This window comes from Onychostruthus taczanowskii, unplaced genomic scaffold (genome assembly GCF_017590055.1).
Source record: "Onychostruthus taczanowskii isolate IOZ18803 unplaced genomic scaffold, ASM1759005v1 scaffold52, whole genome shotgun sequence".
Taxonomy (NCBI): domain Eukaryota; kingdom Metazoa; phylum Chordata; class Aves; order Passeriformes; family Passeridae; genus Onychostruthus; species Onychostruthus taczanowskii.
This window is the reverse complement of record NW_024502791.1, coordinates 2,852,792-2,871,395: the sequence shown is the minus strand read 5'-3', so window position 1 is coordinate 2,871,395 and position 18,604 is coordinate 2,852,792. Positions and strand designations below refer to the sequence as shown.

The following is an 18,604-nucleotide window of genomic DNA, read 5'->3' as shown; positions in this document are numbered from 1 at the left end:
GTTCATAAAACATCTGTGGGCTTTAGCATGGAAGCAGTATGCGAATATAATTTTTGGCGCTTTTTGTTTGTTTGTTTGTTTGTTTTTGTTTAAGGTTTATGCCAACATAAATTTGTCTGTTGATTTGAATTGTTTGTTTTCTCTTGGCTGCAGGCTGACTGAGTGGGCTGGACTTCACTGAAAGGAGCCACTTCACTGGGACAGTGGAATAACTGTGGATCTCTCACCGCTCTACTTGTCAGGAAGTGCTGTGTGTTTGCAGGATTAATTCAACACTGAAATCTGGGATGGGCCTTAGGGGCAAACACTCCCTTGTTTCTTCTGACATTGGGATTTGTCTACAGCCAGTCAGCTGAGGCACCTACCACACATCAACTTTTGTTTTTTTGTTTCCTGAACAAAGATACATTTTCCCTCACTTCATCTCCTTTTGACTACTTTTTCATTAGTTTTCATTTTCCTTGACTGAATAATTTCTCCTGGCTGTGGAAAAAAGAGCCCTGCTGATGTTGATTTAAATAATGTCGAAACCAATGGGACTCCTATGGCTGCCTTTGATCTTCACACCAGTGTGTGTCATGTTGAATTCTAACTTCCTCCTGTGGATAACTGCACTGGCTATAAGATTTACTCTCATTGATGGCCAAGCACAATACCCAGTTGTTACTACGAATTATGGCAAAATACGTGGTTTAAGAACACCTTTGCCTAATGAGATCCTTGGTCCAGTGGAGCAGTACTTGGGTGTTCCTTATGCTTCTCCTCCGACTGGAGAAAGGCGATTTCAGCCCCCGGAGCCACCGTCATCTTGGACGGGTGTCCGTAACGCCACACAGTTTGCCGCTGTCTGCCCGCAGTACCTGGATGAGAGGTCACTGCTCAACGATATGCTGCCGGTCTGGTTTACAGCCAATCTGGATACTGTGGTGACATATGTTCAAGATCAAAACGAAGACTGTCTGTATTTGAATATCTATGTGCCCACAGAGGATGGTAAGTACCCTGAGACCCACACTGCAGTGTGCTCACTGGTTCAACATGTGAGGAGTGTCCAGGTCCTCAAAGCATCTTACTTGGATGAGTTTTATCCATGTTTTATCTGTAGAAATGGATAATGCCTCTGAATATGCATTATCAGTAATACTTTGTAGATTGAATATGCTTGCATAGATTCTCTCTTACTTTTCAATGCAACACCAACCTGCAGTTTGATTGTGAATAGTGGCCGGGGTATGTCAGTCAGCCTTAAGCTTACATCTAAAAGACAGAATCATTCACAAGATAGGAAATGGGAAATAAACATTAACCTGAAATAATATAGTCATTTTTCCATGCATGAATGGTACAAATATACTATTACATGCTAATTTTTAAAGGAGAATTTCCCTATTTTTAAAATTTATTTTATTATAAAATTTCTGGCCCTACTGTTAACTCTGCTTGATTTTAATAGATAATAGAAAATTATTGCAGTAATTCTGTCAGCAGGGGCTTTTTTAGTATTTTTGTCTGTGAAACTTTTCAGTCCAGATTATTTTTCTTCATTCACTAAATTTAAAATGAAGTCAAGGTGATTTATTATGCAGATTTGAAGAGGTGGTTTTAAACTTTCATCTGCTTTGTGCAATACTTTCTGAAGAGAGCTATTTTAAGCCACTTTCTATAGACAAAAAGGATGAAGACAATTGGTAATACAGAATTCTTTGAACATTTACATGATCTCAATCTTAAAAATTGTAGCTGCATGGCATGATGAATGTATCTTCAGTTGTTTTGAATAGCATTGCTTCCTACAGGCAAGAAAACCTGTTTTCATCAGTCCCCAAATAAGCCAAGTCTATTATTTCACAAGGAAATAAAAATAGTACTAGCACTTATATTTAATATTCCACCAAAAGCTAGTGCTTTGTGCTAATTAGAATGCAGTTTACGGATGTATGACATGACAGATTTCTCCCAGATATGCAAATCCCTTCACTTTTGCTGAGGGTTTGATTTACACAACCAAGGCATTGTTATTTCTCAGTAACCATACTCTAAATATGCAAATTTTCTACTTTGATTTTTATAATCCTTCTGCCTTGATTGGCTTCTTTACTCAGAATTTCCAAGCTGTCTGCCAGCAATAAACATACCACCTTCTTTTCCTGTTGAAAAAAAAGCTGAAGCAAAAACTTGAAAGCTAAAGGGGTAAAGTTTGGGAATACTGGGAGCTTTGCAAATGTAAATACTACCAAGGTGCTTAAAAGAAAAGTGCTGTGAAAGGAAAGCTGTGTTTATGGGGGCTCTGTGTGCACGAGTGTGTGTGCATGTGTGTGAGTGTGCCCCTGTGTGTAGACAAAGGAGCAGGTCTTCACAGCTCAGTTCTTTCCCTCTTCCAGGCTCGTTGGACTCCTTCTTATTCCTTGGATAATGACATAGATAATGTTTTTCCCAAATTTGTTTATGTTCTGGATTTTAGCCTTCATCTTTTAATTAGTCATTGGGGTAAGCTTGCCCTGAGAAAGCATTCTGGGTTAAGATTTTATTTGTTCTCACTGAAGGAACATCAGCTCTGCTAACTCGGTCTTATTTTAGAATCCAGTCTTAATAAATAATATATTCCTCCAAACTAATAATAAGAAGCTTAATTTATTAATTAAGGGATACAAGAAATTAGACATGGGAATATCTAGGAAAAGAATATTTAATATCAAATGAAAAACAGTAAAATATTGTGGGCTGAACGACTAGCAACCTATAACACTCATCTTCCTATAATAGCTAATGACATTTTCTGTTAGATTTAAAGTAGAAAGGAATGATAAATTTAATTTCACATTTTGTAGACCATTTTGTCAACTTGCTTTTGCAAAAAAGCATGGTTTGGTCTTCCTGATTTTAGATTTTCTTTAAAAAGCATGTAAATGGTATCGAGTTGCTTTTATATCTCCTGTTGAAAATATAAACACATGCATAAAAATATGTAGCTGAATAATGAGAAGACAAGGTTTGTGTTAGGGATGAGCTGAAGGTAAGGTTGCTCCTCTACAGTATGAAAAACATTTTCAAAAGACTCCATTGGGAAACAAGGAGCTTAGGAATGAATAAATTAAGTACACAATGTTTTAATTGTATGATGTATATTTTATCACTAATTAATAAATCTCAGAGGCTTTTTTGATGAGAAATATATGTGATCTTCTGATAATAAAGATTCTTAATGGGAACTGACCTACAAATCAGATGCTCTAAGTTAGTGTGTCTCCAAATCACTTTAAACAGTCCTAAATAGTAGTGGATACAATGTGATTAAAGATGTTATGCTTCATTATATGAGTCCTACTTGGCAAAAATAATCTACGTTGTTATGGAAACAGACCATGAAATTAGTTTTTGAAGCAAGATTTCAAAGTGAGTGACTTTGAATTAAATTCACATTTTCAATTCTTTCTTCAGTATAGATTGATTTAAAAGAGCTTTGAAACTGTTTTCTAGAAGAAAAGCTGGCTGGAATTATCCAAACTGAATAAATGCTCTGATTATGAAACTTTGAATTTTTTTTTTCTTTTTTATTTTTTTTTAACTTTGGAGAAAAGAATGGACCAACAACTAATGAATTAACTGCAGTCATTTGCAGTGCTTACTTCAAAGCAATTCTAGTGAATAACTAATCAAAATGAAGCTCAGATTTGGGGATTTTTTTCATTGTTTTGTTTTGTTGCAGTTCTTTTTCAGTATCTAACATTACCTGTTTCTTACTATTTTTGTGGTTTGGCCAAAGAGAACCAAATTTTGGTCATGTACTTTCAATAAAGGGTTGCCTATTAAATGCACATGGAGAGATGTGTATCTCTCCATTTTATTTCAGGATTGCTTTACTGGAATCCTTCCAAAATAAAATAATGGGAATAATAGTAGAATACAGTCACTTCAACTAGGTATGTAAGTTTAGTTAGTTATAATAAAAGAGTTTGAAATGTTACTGCTTTTGTCTGAAGAAGTACCAGGAAATTAAATAACATATCCTTAAATACTTTGAGCTTTGAGGTTAAGAAATTAAAATAACGTGTTACATAGTCTGTGTCTGTGTTAATCCTAGCTTTTCTTTACACTCAGAAGATGCTGGATTTCAAATGTCAGGTAGCTGGAGAATCCTATCAGAATTTCCTTACAGTGTCCATTCCTTCTATTTCAGAGTATCTAAGGTAGCTGGAGATTTTCACTGTTTTCTTTTGCCTTTGGAAGGGAAAAAAAAATTGCAACCACTGTGATCCATTGAGATTTTTTATTTTTGGTCATAGGTATAAATAATATTGCAGTTATTTTAAAGACACACAATACAAGCAATAACAATAAAATCTAAGAAAATTATTTTATATGTCAAACCTATAGTAATAATAAATTACTCAGAACTGAAGCAAATAAAATATTTATAGTAAAACTATCATTTTATCCAGTTTCTTTCTAAACATTTGGCTTGATCTGCAGTATTATTTTTGTGGGTGTATATTGTCTAGGCTGCTTTTTCAGTTACTATGAACTGTAATTTTCCACAAGAATACTTGAATGTCAGTTTTGAGGAGGTCATCTAGGGAGATGATATTGAGGACAGTGTGTTTATTATAACTTCAGTCTGAATATGGGTTTATCTACAGTGGAAATGCTAGATTGAAGAGGACACAGACTGTTAATCGGCTGTGCTTAATCCCTGGCCTTTATCATTTGAATCTGTGGATTCTGAAGGAGATTGCTAACTCTTATCATAACTGGGGGAAAAAGGTATAACAAGAAAAAAAACCCCAAAAAACAGAAAAGACCCTTAATTTGTATTTCTTTCATGATAAACTTCAAAATTTTATTCATAGCAAAGCAAGATTTAGAAAAAAAATCAATACAGCTAAACATAAAAGAACAAAACCCAATGAGAACAAATAATTTTATGTCTGTCTAAAACCTGCTATGTTCAGATCAAAAGAGAAAATAATAAAGATTACTTTCTGTTGTCTTTGCTTGATAAATAGTAAGCATATATACTTCTTACTTATTCTGGCATATGGATAGAGTGTACATTTTACACTCTATCTATGGAGCTCTTCATTCACTATGTATCTCTTACAGATTAACTAATGAAGTATTTAGCAACTTCTTGTTTCTTGCTTGTGAGCTCTTGATTAATTTACTTCAGAATAAATACAGCTGAAGTGACAACAAAAGGTGGGAGACCATGACACTTATTAAGACTGAATGGGTAGGTGATAATTTTTCATTAGATTATGGGAACTGAGGTTTCCCCAGGATTAGTGGTATATTTGACTGTGGGCTGCTGGGAAGAAACAAGTCTTGTGCAAAAGCAGAGATCAGCTGTATTCCTTCTCTGGATGGTGATTGACTAAATATACCTGCAGCTCTTGATTCTGTGTCTATTTGACTAAGAAATAACAAAATCAAAAATTTGAGCAAGGCTGATTGAGAAGACAAGCCTCAGACTGTCCCTTTTGCATATTATGAAATTATTGATGGCTGCTTAATATATAATTGAGTGTTTCCAGCTTTCTTCTTGCCATTGCTGTTGAATGCAATGTCTTTAACTTGAAAAAGTGTTTTTATCATAATAATCCTAATAAAACGTAATTGATAATAATTGGGTTTTTTTTTCCAATTTCTTTGAGGCAAAGAAAAAGGTAGTGTAAAGATTAGTCTCTTCATTTTGATGGCATAGAATAAAAAAGTAAGCTAATCAATGACCTCTTTGTTACTATGAGAAATAAGGGGTCCTACATAAAAATGGGGTAATATATAAAAATAGTGTCACAATGAGCAAGATAGTTGCAATATGTACAACATCATTTTTGTTTAATTATTAGAAGGTGATGCTAATAATAATATTAACTTGTAATTTCCAAATAAACTCAATTTTCTACACAATAGATTCGCCTGTATGTAGCTTTAGGTTTCAGTATATGTATATCAGACACTTTTCAGATAATCTTAAAATTGTATTCATCTTATTATCTCTTCACAACTTTTGTAAATAGAAATAGCTACTTAGGAAATCAAAGCAAGGATTTATGTTTATGGCTTTAAGGAATTAAGAATCCAATATCTCTTGTATATATGCTTATATTGTTTCTCAAAATCTTTACTACATATTTTTTAAAGTCAATTATAATTTCTGTAATTGACATAGGAACATAGAGTTTTATGTATTTTTCTGACATACTTTTAAAAAGCAAATTAAATACATTTATTGACTTCTAAAATATTTAAAATCTGTTTTAAATCATAGTTTGGACTTCTATAGATAATAATAGTTAAACAGTTACATATTGCAAATAATGTTTTTCTGAAAGAAAAAACAAACAGGAGTATAACAAAACTTTGTTTTCACTTTCAGTATTGTCATAGGTTTTGTCGGTGACTGGTTTATTTTTAACCCCCACCCATTCAGTCAGTTGTTTGTCTACTCTGGAAAACTAAAAATTAGTTATTAACATTTTATTATTTAAATGCATTTCAGCTTATAAAATCACATATAAAAATTATACAAAATAATACATATTCTTTTGTAAAATGATTGTATTTCTTTCCAGGATGAGAGAGCTTGATAATAGATAATGATTACAATACAAAATTACAATGTTGGAATTATTGCATATAGTACTAGTTGAACATAAACATATACTTTTCAGGATCTGAGAGAAAATTGCTCTCCATTGTGGAAGATAAACTCCCTGTTGTGTCAGACTGTCTCAAGCCAATTCTTTCACTGTTAGGGTCCAATATATCCCCTCCTCCTAATCCAGAAATATTGTGGCATCTGTGAGAAAGGAGGAGGCATATGTCTGGCTGTTCTCTGCCTACCAGGATAAAGCTGTGGGTAATCCAGGCCCTCATTTTACATTCTTGCTTTTAACAGTTGCAAATACCTTCTGACACCAAAGAACAGGACTCTAATCTAGATGAAATAAAGTTCTTAAATCCTTAGAGATAAATTTAGATTTAGTTGCTAATTTCAAAATGCTGTCCTTTCCCCCAGGAGCTGCCCATTCCACAGGCACTTTACAGGATTGCACCCAAATGGCCTTCTCAGGAACTGATATGCAGTGAAGTCTAGCAAGGAGACTCAGCATTCAATATGACTTTAGTTAATCCCAACAGGATTTTTGGCACCGTTTCCTAGAGTCTCACCATTACCTCATATTGAAAAACCTGCTAGAATGGGGGGGAATGTTCTTTAAAACATGATGAATTAATGTTTCTTGTGCAAAGGCAAATTAACGTTATCCTTTTAGTTAAAGAACAGTGCTTTTGGAATTGTAGAGGCTGTGCCATTTGGCTCAGTGACACAGAAGTAAAAGTCTCCAGTCATGTGAGTCATGAGACAGATCAGAATTTACTTCATTTTGTCCACTGACTCCCACTTGTCAGGTTTTTTTTTTTGTTTTTTGGTTTTTTTTTTTTATTTTTTCCTGTGTGTTTGCTTGGGGTTTCTTTTCTGTTTTGTTTGGGGTTTTTTTTACTTTGCTTTGTTTTTAAACGCAGCTTTACTCTTCACTCCTGAAAAACGTGTCTTTGTAAGCTGCTGCTGTTCTCTGTGTGTCTCCTTGCTTCCTGTCAAAACACAAATCAATGTGATACCTGCTAACACAGAGGCAGTGCCTCTGTCCTGGAGCAGTGCAGTGGGCCCTTGGCAGGCTGCTGGGTGGTGAATAGTGCAGAATATGTGCTGTCAGATCTGATCAGTGTCTTGGCCACATCATTTGTATTAGCTTTGATTTCCTGTTAAGGCTTTGTGACCTCACTGGTCTTGCTTCAGGTATTTTTTGCATTGGTCTGAAAGTTTTGAAAGCTATTTGTATACTTTCATTCAAATTTGGCTCAGTTTCCTTTAATTTGCACATTAATTGCAGGTTCAAACAAAACTGACACATGCTGAATAGCTCAGCTAAATCACAGGGCTCATAAATCAGTCACATCTGTGAAAATATTTCAAGGAATTGTACCCACATCAGTGTGATAGTCATAGGTAGTTTGTCAGCTGGGAAAATTTACAATTCTCTTCTGCAAATGTTTAGGTACCTGAAAAATAAATTAACACAAGTTTGAAATAAAGCAAATGCTCATCATTTCCTCCTAGGGATTCCTGAAAAATTTGTGGATAAATGAAACAAAGATAAAAATTTCTACTGAACATGACAGCTTTTTCCACTATACTTTGGTTTGCCATCATTTTTAGAGGGAAGGAATATTTCTGGCCTTTATTCAATGTTTCTTGCTTAACATTCCAGATAAAATTCTCAGAATGGCATATAATCAATTATGTATGCTTACATTTTAGGATAATATTAGTTGAATGTATTAGTTGTAATCCAAATAGAGCAAAGGAAAAAACAGGAAAAAAAAAGCAAGTTAATGATAGCGAATTTCATTTGTATTTGTGATATTATCATGTGAAGGAATATGGATGAATTTATGTTCTTAGTGTTTAAGGATTTTTTTAATCTGGACTTTGCTCTTGGTATCCAGAGAGACAAACAATAAGAAATAATTATTATGAAACCATGAAAATGAACTAATGCTTATAGCTATCTGGTACTGATGTGTTAAAAATCCATTATGATAGAAGGGAAATTTTTCTTTTACAGTTCTTGCTGTAGGCAAACTTTTAGTGAAGAATAAATTTAGTTGTGATGCTAATCCAACTTCCAACACTATATATATAGGGAATTTTAATTACCAATAGAGTTCTGGTGCCTCATTCCAAAATACTTATAATTGCTGGGTTGTTGTTAAATAGATTTTTCATTGAGTGGGTGTAACATGTTTAATCTAATGGAAGGAAATTGCTTTGTGCAGATTCAAATAACTATTCAATTAGTCACTGGTAATGTTTACAAGCCATCATAGCTGGAAATCATGGATACATTGTCTGTTTTATTAAATACGCAGTAGGGCAAATGAAAACCCAATCCAAATATATACACTTCATCCTCTTTCAAATAAATTGGTATCAAATTATCTTTTATGTAGTATTTTTAGGGTGGCCAGAAAATTTTAAAAAATCATTCTGCATTTGTAATATTGCCACCATGGTAGTGCTTTTGCTGGCTTTTCATGCTTCATTCAGACACCAGAGGGAGCACAAGTTTCCAGCAAACTAATTTTTTTCTGTCTCTGGGATTCACTGAGAGACACAAATCATGCTGGTGAATGCAGCAGTAAAATATGCAAACAGGTGCTGTTTTTTACTGTTTAAACAGGTAGGAAGGGATCTGATTCCACCTTTCCCAAGCTGAACATTAATAAAGTTCACAGTGTTGATTCTGGTGTTGTGGACTGATGAATTTATACAAGGGGTAGGACTTTACCAAGCAAAAGATGCACTCACACTGACAAATTTACACAAAAGTATTTTTTTAATTGTAAAATAAATGTTTGGGTAATAAACATACTGGAAATGTACCAGGTTTTTAATTGAATAATACTTGCAAGGCATTCAATGGCAGACCAGATTGCAAAGTAGAGAATTTGATCTGTTTGGTTGTGATGAGTTAGTACAAACATTCCTGCTTTAAAAAGTATTGATTTAGTCCTTCCATTTCAAAAACAAAATGTATAAAAAGAAGGTTGTTTGTTTTTTTTTTTTTAATGAATGCCATTTTCTTTCCATCTTCTATTTTATGGTTATACAGTTCAGTCATGTAAAGTGCCAAATGTGCTTTGCCTCCTTCTCTTTCACTGAGACAAAAATATTAAGCACGTTGAAGTTTCATTCTAACTTAAAGCATCTTTCAAGTTTTTGCTATCACATTGTTGGAATTAACCATATAACTAAGCTGTATTATGTCATACAAAGTGCCAAATTACACAAATGCTAGAGGGCTTCGCCTCCAAAATACCTTGCTTTCAGATTCATAATGTATCTGATTCAAACAGACTGTTGTTTTTATGGTGTTAAGGATTTGAGGTGCCTTTCTCATCTACCTAAACTACAGACCTTGTTCTGCCTTCAGGGATTAGATGCAATAGGCTGAGTTGCAATTGATGTCTAGGGTGGGTCCTTGGGAGTTGGATCAAATCAGATTTTTACTGTGATCATGCATAAAACCATCCCTGTGGATTAACTGCTATGCCTTGTCACTAACAATTGCCTGGATGTATAGCTAAGTCAAAGAAAGTGACACAGACATTGCACAAAAGGAGCTGCTCCGTACGACAATCTCTCAGTGAGAATACTTCTGTGAGAACAAATTGAAGAAATAACTGAATACAAATAAATGCCCTAATGTGAACTTAAAAGAGTGGGGTAAATTTCTAAAAGTTATACTGCACAGTATATTTTTATTTTCATTCTTGCAGGCTTATCCATAATGCTTTCAGTGTTATTCCCAGAAGTAAACTCTAGTAGATGGATTAAATAGGTACATTTTTCTTCTTAACTGTGTCCGTTTTTACAATAAACTGCTGAAAGATGTTCAAGCTTTATTTCTTCTTTATAGAATTTCGCTATTCATTGTAACCACTTCCTCTTACCTGCTTTGGCCACTATAATTTTATAAATGAATCCCTTTGATCACTGTACAAAGTAATACTATAAAGTAAGTGTAATTGCAGTTTCCATTTCCAAAAATGGTATTATTTGGATATCCTTCCTTATCTAGTTTTAAATCAAAGTCACACACAAGAAGCAGCAGTAGGTGAGAAAACAGTAGCTATGATTCTTAAATAATTTTAGAAACGGTAGCTATGTATATATTAGATATCCAGTGGATGTAAAAGGATCAGGCAAAGAGAGAAAGCCTGATTCTCTTTCATGTGTTAGTTCTTCTGTACCGGACCCCCTCAGTGGGCTGTTTAGTTACGCTTGCCAAGCTGCATTTGGCCTATAGGATAGCACATGGGGAGCCTAATGACACCCTGCTGTAGTAAGTTTGGGCTTGCTTTAATTTACTTGTTGTTGTTTGCTGTTGTTTTCATTTTCATTTTTAGATTAATATTTCTTCCTGGAATTTCAGTTGTCATCATGACGTGTCACACCCCATATATAAATACTCCCAGAAAGTGTTTCAGATATTGCAAGAGTGAAGGGGAAGGATGATGTTCAGACACTGATTTTTGAGGGTTTTCTTATGTACTGCAATGTACAGTTTTTTATAAAAGTGCTTGAGCATCTAGGATGGCCATGAAAGATTTCCATCATGTAACACCTATCCTGCTTTAGTTCAAGCAGTAATTTTCAGTTTTCAGCACTTTTGAAAGTGTGACCTGTAATGATTAATTTTCTATTTTTCTTCAATAAATGAAGAATTTATAACTAATTCATAAGTAATTATAAGTTTAGAAAGTATCTGCATGTATCACATTTTTTTTAAATATTATGAAATTAGTAGTTCATTCCATTTTTGGGTGTTCCTTTTGGATTTGTTGCTTCATATACTGCATCAAACTTCTAAATGCAGGTTAATTTACCATACTTGTTTTGCATATTTAATACAGTAAATCAAAATGGCTTAGCATTGGGATAATTAACTTGATTCATGCCAATTCTAATGTATAGCTTTTGGATTTGATTGTCTATATTAATGTTCTTTATGTTTTTGTGATCTTTTTTCCTATTTTGTCTTAAAACAAATGATAAGATAGACACCATTAGTTCCTAAAACCAGTTATAAAACAGTTATTTCTGCATTATAAGTGGACCTAGTTTAAACATTTTTTTACTTCATGATGTACACAACAAAAGTGTTACTTCAGCACAAGTAATTTTAGCACAAGTAATTTTTTTTGGTGACTGTTCTGTTTTGTGTTTCTTTTGTAAGCCTAAATTGGAACTACAAACACCTACCGCTTTACCTACCAATTTCTCAATTTCTTGTACAGATTTATTGCAAGGCTTTTTGTTTAATACAGAAGAGATGTGAAGTAAAACTACCTGGTTTTGGTTTTTTTTTGGTTTTTTTTTGGTTTTTTTTTTGTTTGGGTTTTTTTCTTTTTTTTGTTGCTATTGTTTAAAAAATTACTAAAACCACTGTATTGCTTAGATACACTGGCACTGAGGCATTCTGAGGTCTAATGGAGAGAGACATGAGATCGATCATTTGTTGCTTTTGTGCCTTGGTTTTTAGAAAATGAGTATCACTGTTTTTTTTCTCTGATTATGATTAGAAACGACTGTAAGAAGGAAATTCCTCTGGGTGACAAAAGGCTCGTTACTTCCCATATACTTATAACCTAAAAGACTCTGTTCCTTCTTTCTTTGTGTGCATAGCTTTTTTTGGGATCTGTCTTACTCCACTTGATGATCCATTTACTGGCAGAACTTTGCATGTCATTGCATTTTATTGTAACCTCCAAGTGAAACTCTGAAAGGTCTAAAGGGCAATAGATTTGGGAGCCATTGTAGCCCGATGAATTTAAGTAATTGGGTAAAGAAATGTAAAACTAAGGCATATAGAAATTTATGTGTGTCATGTATTTATAGGCGATTGAAGCCTTGCTATCAAAGTTTGCATGTAATTCTTTATTCTCAGTATTCACAGAGTAGTCAGAAATCAGGCAGCAGATAGAATTTTTCCAAGAGTTAAAAGGAAAGGGAAATAAGGAAATAAGACTTATGCCAGAAGAAGATCCTAAGGCATTGAAATACTGAAAGGTGGGGAAAACTTTGTGACTGAGTAAGGCACATAAGCTCTTAGTGTAATCTGTTTAAACTCAGAAGAGATCAGCTAAATTTGTGAGGAATGAAAAAGATTGTTACTAATACATGATGCATAGTGTTGTGGTGAGCTCTCTGTGTGTTGAGACACGAGGCTTGACTCCATTTCAGAAGGCTGATTTATTATGTTAAATATTATATTGAAATACTACATTAAACTATACTAAAAGAACAGAGAGATCAGAAGGCTACAACAAGAACAGAACAGAATAGAATAACAAAAATCCTGTGACTGCTCACAGCCTTGGCACAGGTGGCTGTGATTGGTCATCAATGGAAAACAATCCACATGGACCAATCATGGATGCACCTGTTGCATTCCACAGCAGCAGATAGTAATTGTTTACATTTCTCTCCTGAGGCTCCTCAGCTTCTCAGGAGAGGAAAAATCCCAGCAAAGGATTTTCATAATATCATGGCTACAGCATAGTTTATAGGTTTCTCATAAAGTTTACTGAAAGCAAGAAGTCAGAAGTGGATTTTGGAAGAAAGTATGCTCTTCACAGATACATCAAATGGCTTGGAATGTTTCTGTGAGTCCTTTAATTTTCTTCATTATCTCTCAGCTAATAAAGAAATTACTCTTGAGTACAATATTAAGTGTTTGCTCTAACAAATCTGCCAGATGGCTATGATCTAGCTGGCATAACCCTTATAGACCATTCTGAATTGAAAATGTTGCATGACCTATAAGCCCCCTCCTGAGAAGAGACCTAATGGGATATGTACTTTTACACTGGGTCCAGAACACTGGGAGCACCAGATGCATTCTTTATGCACAGAACTTGTTTAGTGGCAATTTCAGTCAGCTAAGACCCCAACCGGTACTGACTTTGTTTTACTTTCTTGTGGCTGCTAAACCATCCTTGGGGGGCAACCAACTCCCTTTGTTTTCAGAGTTTAATTCTTCAAAGACATTGTATTTTGCATGCAGCACACTTAACTTTGTGTTGAACTGGAATATGTTGGGCTTGTACATAACCCAGGTAGTGGCTATCAAAAATATCCCACCTTTCTCCAGTTCCCATTACCTTAATAAAGCATTTGGTTGTGTATTCCCCAGCTTTATTCCTCTGATTAATTAGCTGTAACCTTGTCTGTAACCTTGACATGATTCCACAGTTTAAATGGTTTCATGGAGTATGTGTCTCATTGCTACTGGCAAGTGCATCCCTCCATCTTCCCCACAACTTAAAAGGACTGAAAAAATTTCAAACAGAACTGGGGTATTGCGGTATAAGAGATAGCTCCATGAATTCACTATGCACTTTCTTAGTCTATTGTCTGGCTTTTAACCTAGGTGCAAAAAAAACATTAATGAAGGATGATTAAGCTAATGGATTTTATCCAAGTTAGTAGTGAGTCTAAGGCACACACACTATGAACAGCCAGTTTATGTAATGTGTTGTAATGGTAATGATTCACACCCTGAGAATTTAAGCATGTGTCAGCTTTAGTAATCAAGATGACATACGAATATGTAATTGATAATTTTATGCTAGCCATATCTGTAGATGACGTGAACTACAGGTGAAACAGAATAAAACAGTGAGGGCTAGTACCCCTGTATGTTCATGACCATGACACAACATATTGGTCATGTTAAGAACCACTCCCATGTGACATATTGATAGGAAAATGAAAAGATTTTCTGGGATTATTTTTAATCAATAACATGATTCTAATAACTTGGAAATTACTACCTGTGATTTGCTATGTTTGTGGAAATTTTAGACCTGCGTTTATTAACACTTCTTTTTTAGCAACACTAAGCATGACATGCTCTTGCAGGCTTAATGCCACTCAAATATAGCCTATGATAATTCCTGAAGTTTATGAATAGATAGTTTTAAAAGCCTTACATATTGTTTTCCAAAAATATGTTGGCTTGCCTGTAGCCCAGAAATTATATACATCCTTGGGAATTTTTCATGAGCAGTTAAAATGCACTAACCTCTTTGCCTGATAATTGCTTTGAAAATTACAATCATATTTGATTGGCATTTCCTGCAAAATTGCCTGTATACACTGATAATTTGCATTACACTTCAGTACTCCCTACTGCACAATAAGGTAGTACAGATAAGCTCTCAGGTAAGAGAGATAAGGACAAACTCTACATTTTTGCTGAACAGTTACATTTCTCAGATAAAGGCACTGACTAAAAAAAATGAGTGGAGAAAAATAAAATGTTCCTTTATTCCCTTACAAGAGCTGTCAGTGCTTCAGCTTGGAGGAAAGTATTTTAAGGAAGCTGGTAGACTTCACAAGTCTCCACTTAGAAGAAAGCTTCTGTTGAGCACAGCAGCCCTCATGGGAGGAGTTGTAAGCTCTGTTAGATATATTAGCACTGTATTTGTTTTCTCAAGGCCAGCAGACAGTAAGTGGAGTCTTGCATCCAGTAAAGGAACAACTGATGGCAGCCAAGTCACGCAGTGTGCCCAAGTTAAATTCTTGGGCTTCTTAATGATGGAGAAAGCTTCTTGGGGAGCAATCCAAAGCTCTAGCAATGTGGGGAATTGCTAACAGTTAGCAAATGGTCACGACAATACATTTCTCTAGTTTGGACCTCACTGAGCAGGACTGATTTGCTAGACAAGGTTGCTGAAGGAGGAAGCATCAGTGACAGCAAAAAAACCAATTTTCATCATCACAGGGAAGCCTGGCCTGAATTCCTACCAGAACAAAGAGTACACAGAGAGCATCATTAATCCTCTCTGGTGAGACTAGACCGTAGCAAAGTAGATCTAAGCTGCTAAAGAAAGCCTACATTTTCCCAGAAATAACAGTACAGATACTACAGGACAAGTGGATAAAAACAGTTGTGATAGGATACAGACATTTCATTATGACCTTACCCACTTTTTTTTTTCCTAAGTAGCACAGCATCTTCACTATTTCTTAGCTATGCTCCCTTTTACTATGTCTGCTTTTTTCTCTGCAAATAACGTAATTTTCTGAATCAACCCTTAGCTTTTTATTTCCCCCTTTTTGGACTTATATTCACAGGTCTGAGTAGGCATATTTGGCAGTTTTTATTTCATCTTTTAGTGTAGGCCAGAAGTCCTTTGTTTAGCCATATTCATTTTATCAAGAAAATTCATAATCTATGCTATGATGAGATTGAGATGTTTTATTAGGCTTTTATGTGCACAGTAGTTAGCTATGAATTAAGCTGTATGATAAGACAACATTGCCTTGTAAAGAATTTTGTCATACTTAGAAGATTTAAATAGACTGCAATCAGTAAAAATATGTTTTTGTCATCAAATTTATTTGTTTCATGAACAGTTGAAATGGGCTTTTGCATATGGAAATACTCAATATTTACTATATCCTGAGTGTATAAACACACCCACATGTCTACACACATACATGCACGCACACATATATTTGTATATACATACACACACATATATGTATATACAAATAAATAATACCTTTCTGTCAAATTTCTTATCTAGTGCATTCTTTAGTAATCTGAGATTAAAATTTTTAAAGCAAGTTGCAACCTGATGCAGTATTAGAGCAGAATTTCTATCTGAAAGAAGATGATGATTCTTTTGATTCATGAAATCTAAGTAGTTCACAGAATCAGAGAATGTTTGAGATTGGAAAGGATGTCAAACGAAACTCTTCTAGTCTAACTCTGCTGCTAAAGCAAGCTCAGCTAGAGCATGTTGCACAGGACTGTGTCCAACTGCGTTTTAAGTATCTCCAGAGAAGGAGACACCACAGCCTCTGGGAGTCCTGTTCCAGTGCTCTGTCACCCTCACAGTAATGAATAGATTCAAGGGAGTTTATTTCCTTTTGTGTTGAAATGTATGAATTTTGTAGTTATTAATGACCATTTATTGCAAAGGTGGTTAGAAGCTTCTTGTGTTCTGCACTTTTAATCATCTTGCATATTCTCTCATGAAATTTTTATTCTCATTCTTTTCCTGTTGTGATATTATGCAGGATATACCACAGTAGTTTGCCTTCATTGATACCTCCTATGAACTTTATTAGAGAAACATTAGTAGCTTCTGGAGTTTTGAGAAGCTTTGTCTTACATATTTGCTATCGGACATTATTTTCCTCAATTAATTGATCTCTTTTCCAGAATTTCTGATTGAACCATTTGAAAATAATACTGCTGTATTGTCTTGAACAGAGTGGATGCCTGTCTATCTGTTGCACATCAGTAGCCACCTATTCATCCTTTTCTTTATTAACCATTCAGAATGAATGTTTGTGTTTGAAAAAAAACGAGGTTTTTGATTATCCCTTTTGATTGCCTACTTACCTGTTGAACAATTACAGTACTGCATTTACTGGAGGTTTCAGTATCAGTCTGTGCCCTTGAGATTCCTCTGGACTGCTAAAGAACATTTATGCATTTGTAAAATAGGTATCTTAGTTAACATTAATCAACTTAGTAATTATTTGTTTATTTCTTTCTTTTACCTCCATTTCTTCAAACACAGGCATGTAAGTAACTGGAAATAACTACTGAGAAATAAACTGCAAGTGTCTTTTCACTGCTGCAAATTTCTTCACTATAAGAAAGAAACTCCACTCCTTGATCTGACTCAGTAAAATCAACCTTATGTTCTTTTGCTGTAGATAAATACCCATCCTGTAGATAAATAGATTATTTCTGTCTTTAGAGTTGTTGGCTCAGCATATTCATGAACAATAAATAGGTTTAAACCTTTTAAATTAGCAAACTAACATACTCAAAGCCTGCAGCTCAACATTCAAGTTGGATGACAGTTTTAGCCATGTTTTATAATTCTATTTTCTATAATTCCATTTCTAGAACTCTATTTTATTCTTGTCTTTATTAAAAGAACTCCTCAATATGTATATACACTCCTCCCTCCAATTATTTTCTGTTTAAACTACACAGCATATAATGTTGGTAATGATCTTTTTTGTTGACAACACTATGTCTAAATTTAGCTTCAGGATTAGCAGGATAAACTTCAGTAGAAAGTCCTTGTATTAAGAATGTACATTGCCAATAATTAGTGTACTGCAATAATTAGTATATTAGTAGCCATGTGACTTGGCAGATTTATGTTCCAGTATTATATACTTGGAATCTATTGCATTTTTAAACTTTTTTTTTTTTTCTTTTTCCATCAAACAAGAGCAAGGCATCTAAAAAAAGAGGAAGTCAGGCTGTGTGGACAGTATAATTTCTTTCCTGCTAATAACTGTTATGTGGACCACAAAGGCTAAATTCTGTGAGGAAAACACTACTGCCATTGTGTATAAAAAGAAAAACATAGAAGAAAATAATGAAAAGCTTTTCATAATACAAGTTAGAACTTGTTTTTAACTTAGTTCTGTGGAATCACCATATTTTAATTTGTAAATATTAACGGATGAATCTAATGAGAACAGACGAATGTGTCTTCTCTGTGCCTCTGCACTGGCCTTCTCAGATATTTAATAATATGAGAGCTCTTGCATAAATAATAATCATTTGAGTACCAAAAAACAAAACACCTTATTTCTCAGACATTTATATATTTGGTCTCCTACTCAATCTCCCTGACTCCTTGCCTTTCACATTATTCCCAGGTCTTTCCATGTCCTGCACAACAATTCAAGGCAGTAAGAGTTGGTTTCATTTTGGGTAGTCCTTACTTCCAAACTGGCTGGGCTAGACTGGTTAATATGCTGGTAGGGCTGCCAATTGTTGAAATAGAGAAGGTAGAGTTCCTGAGTCATTATTTGCTTTCCTCAGAGGAAACATTAGTTTCTTGATGAAAGAGGTGTTATTTGTAAAGAATAACATATGTAATCTAGTATAAAACAGCACCAGGAAATTGTCAATTATGCATATAACACAAGGTAGTATTGATTACCACTAATAACTGAGAGCAGCAGAACTCTCATGGACTAAATTTACTC

At 34.5% G+C, this 18,604-nt stretch overlaps 1 protein-coding gene across 3 annotated transcripts in view; it reads left to right on the top strand.

The window, feature by feature from the left end:
- Nucleotides 1-521: 521 nt before the first annotated feature.
- The window catches only part of NLGN4X (neuroligin 4 X-linked), a 110,866-nt gene continuing 92,783 nt past the window's right edge, over nucleotides 522-18,604 (top strand). For all 3 annotated transcript variants that reach the window (XM_041416547.1, XM_041416546.1, XM_041416545.1), the window contains exon 1: nucleotides 522-993. In XM_041416547.1, the coding sequence (XP_041272481.1) occupies nucleotides 522-993 (472 nt within the window). The remainder of the gene's footprint in view (nucleotides 994-18,604) is intronic.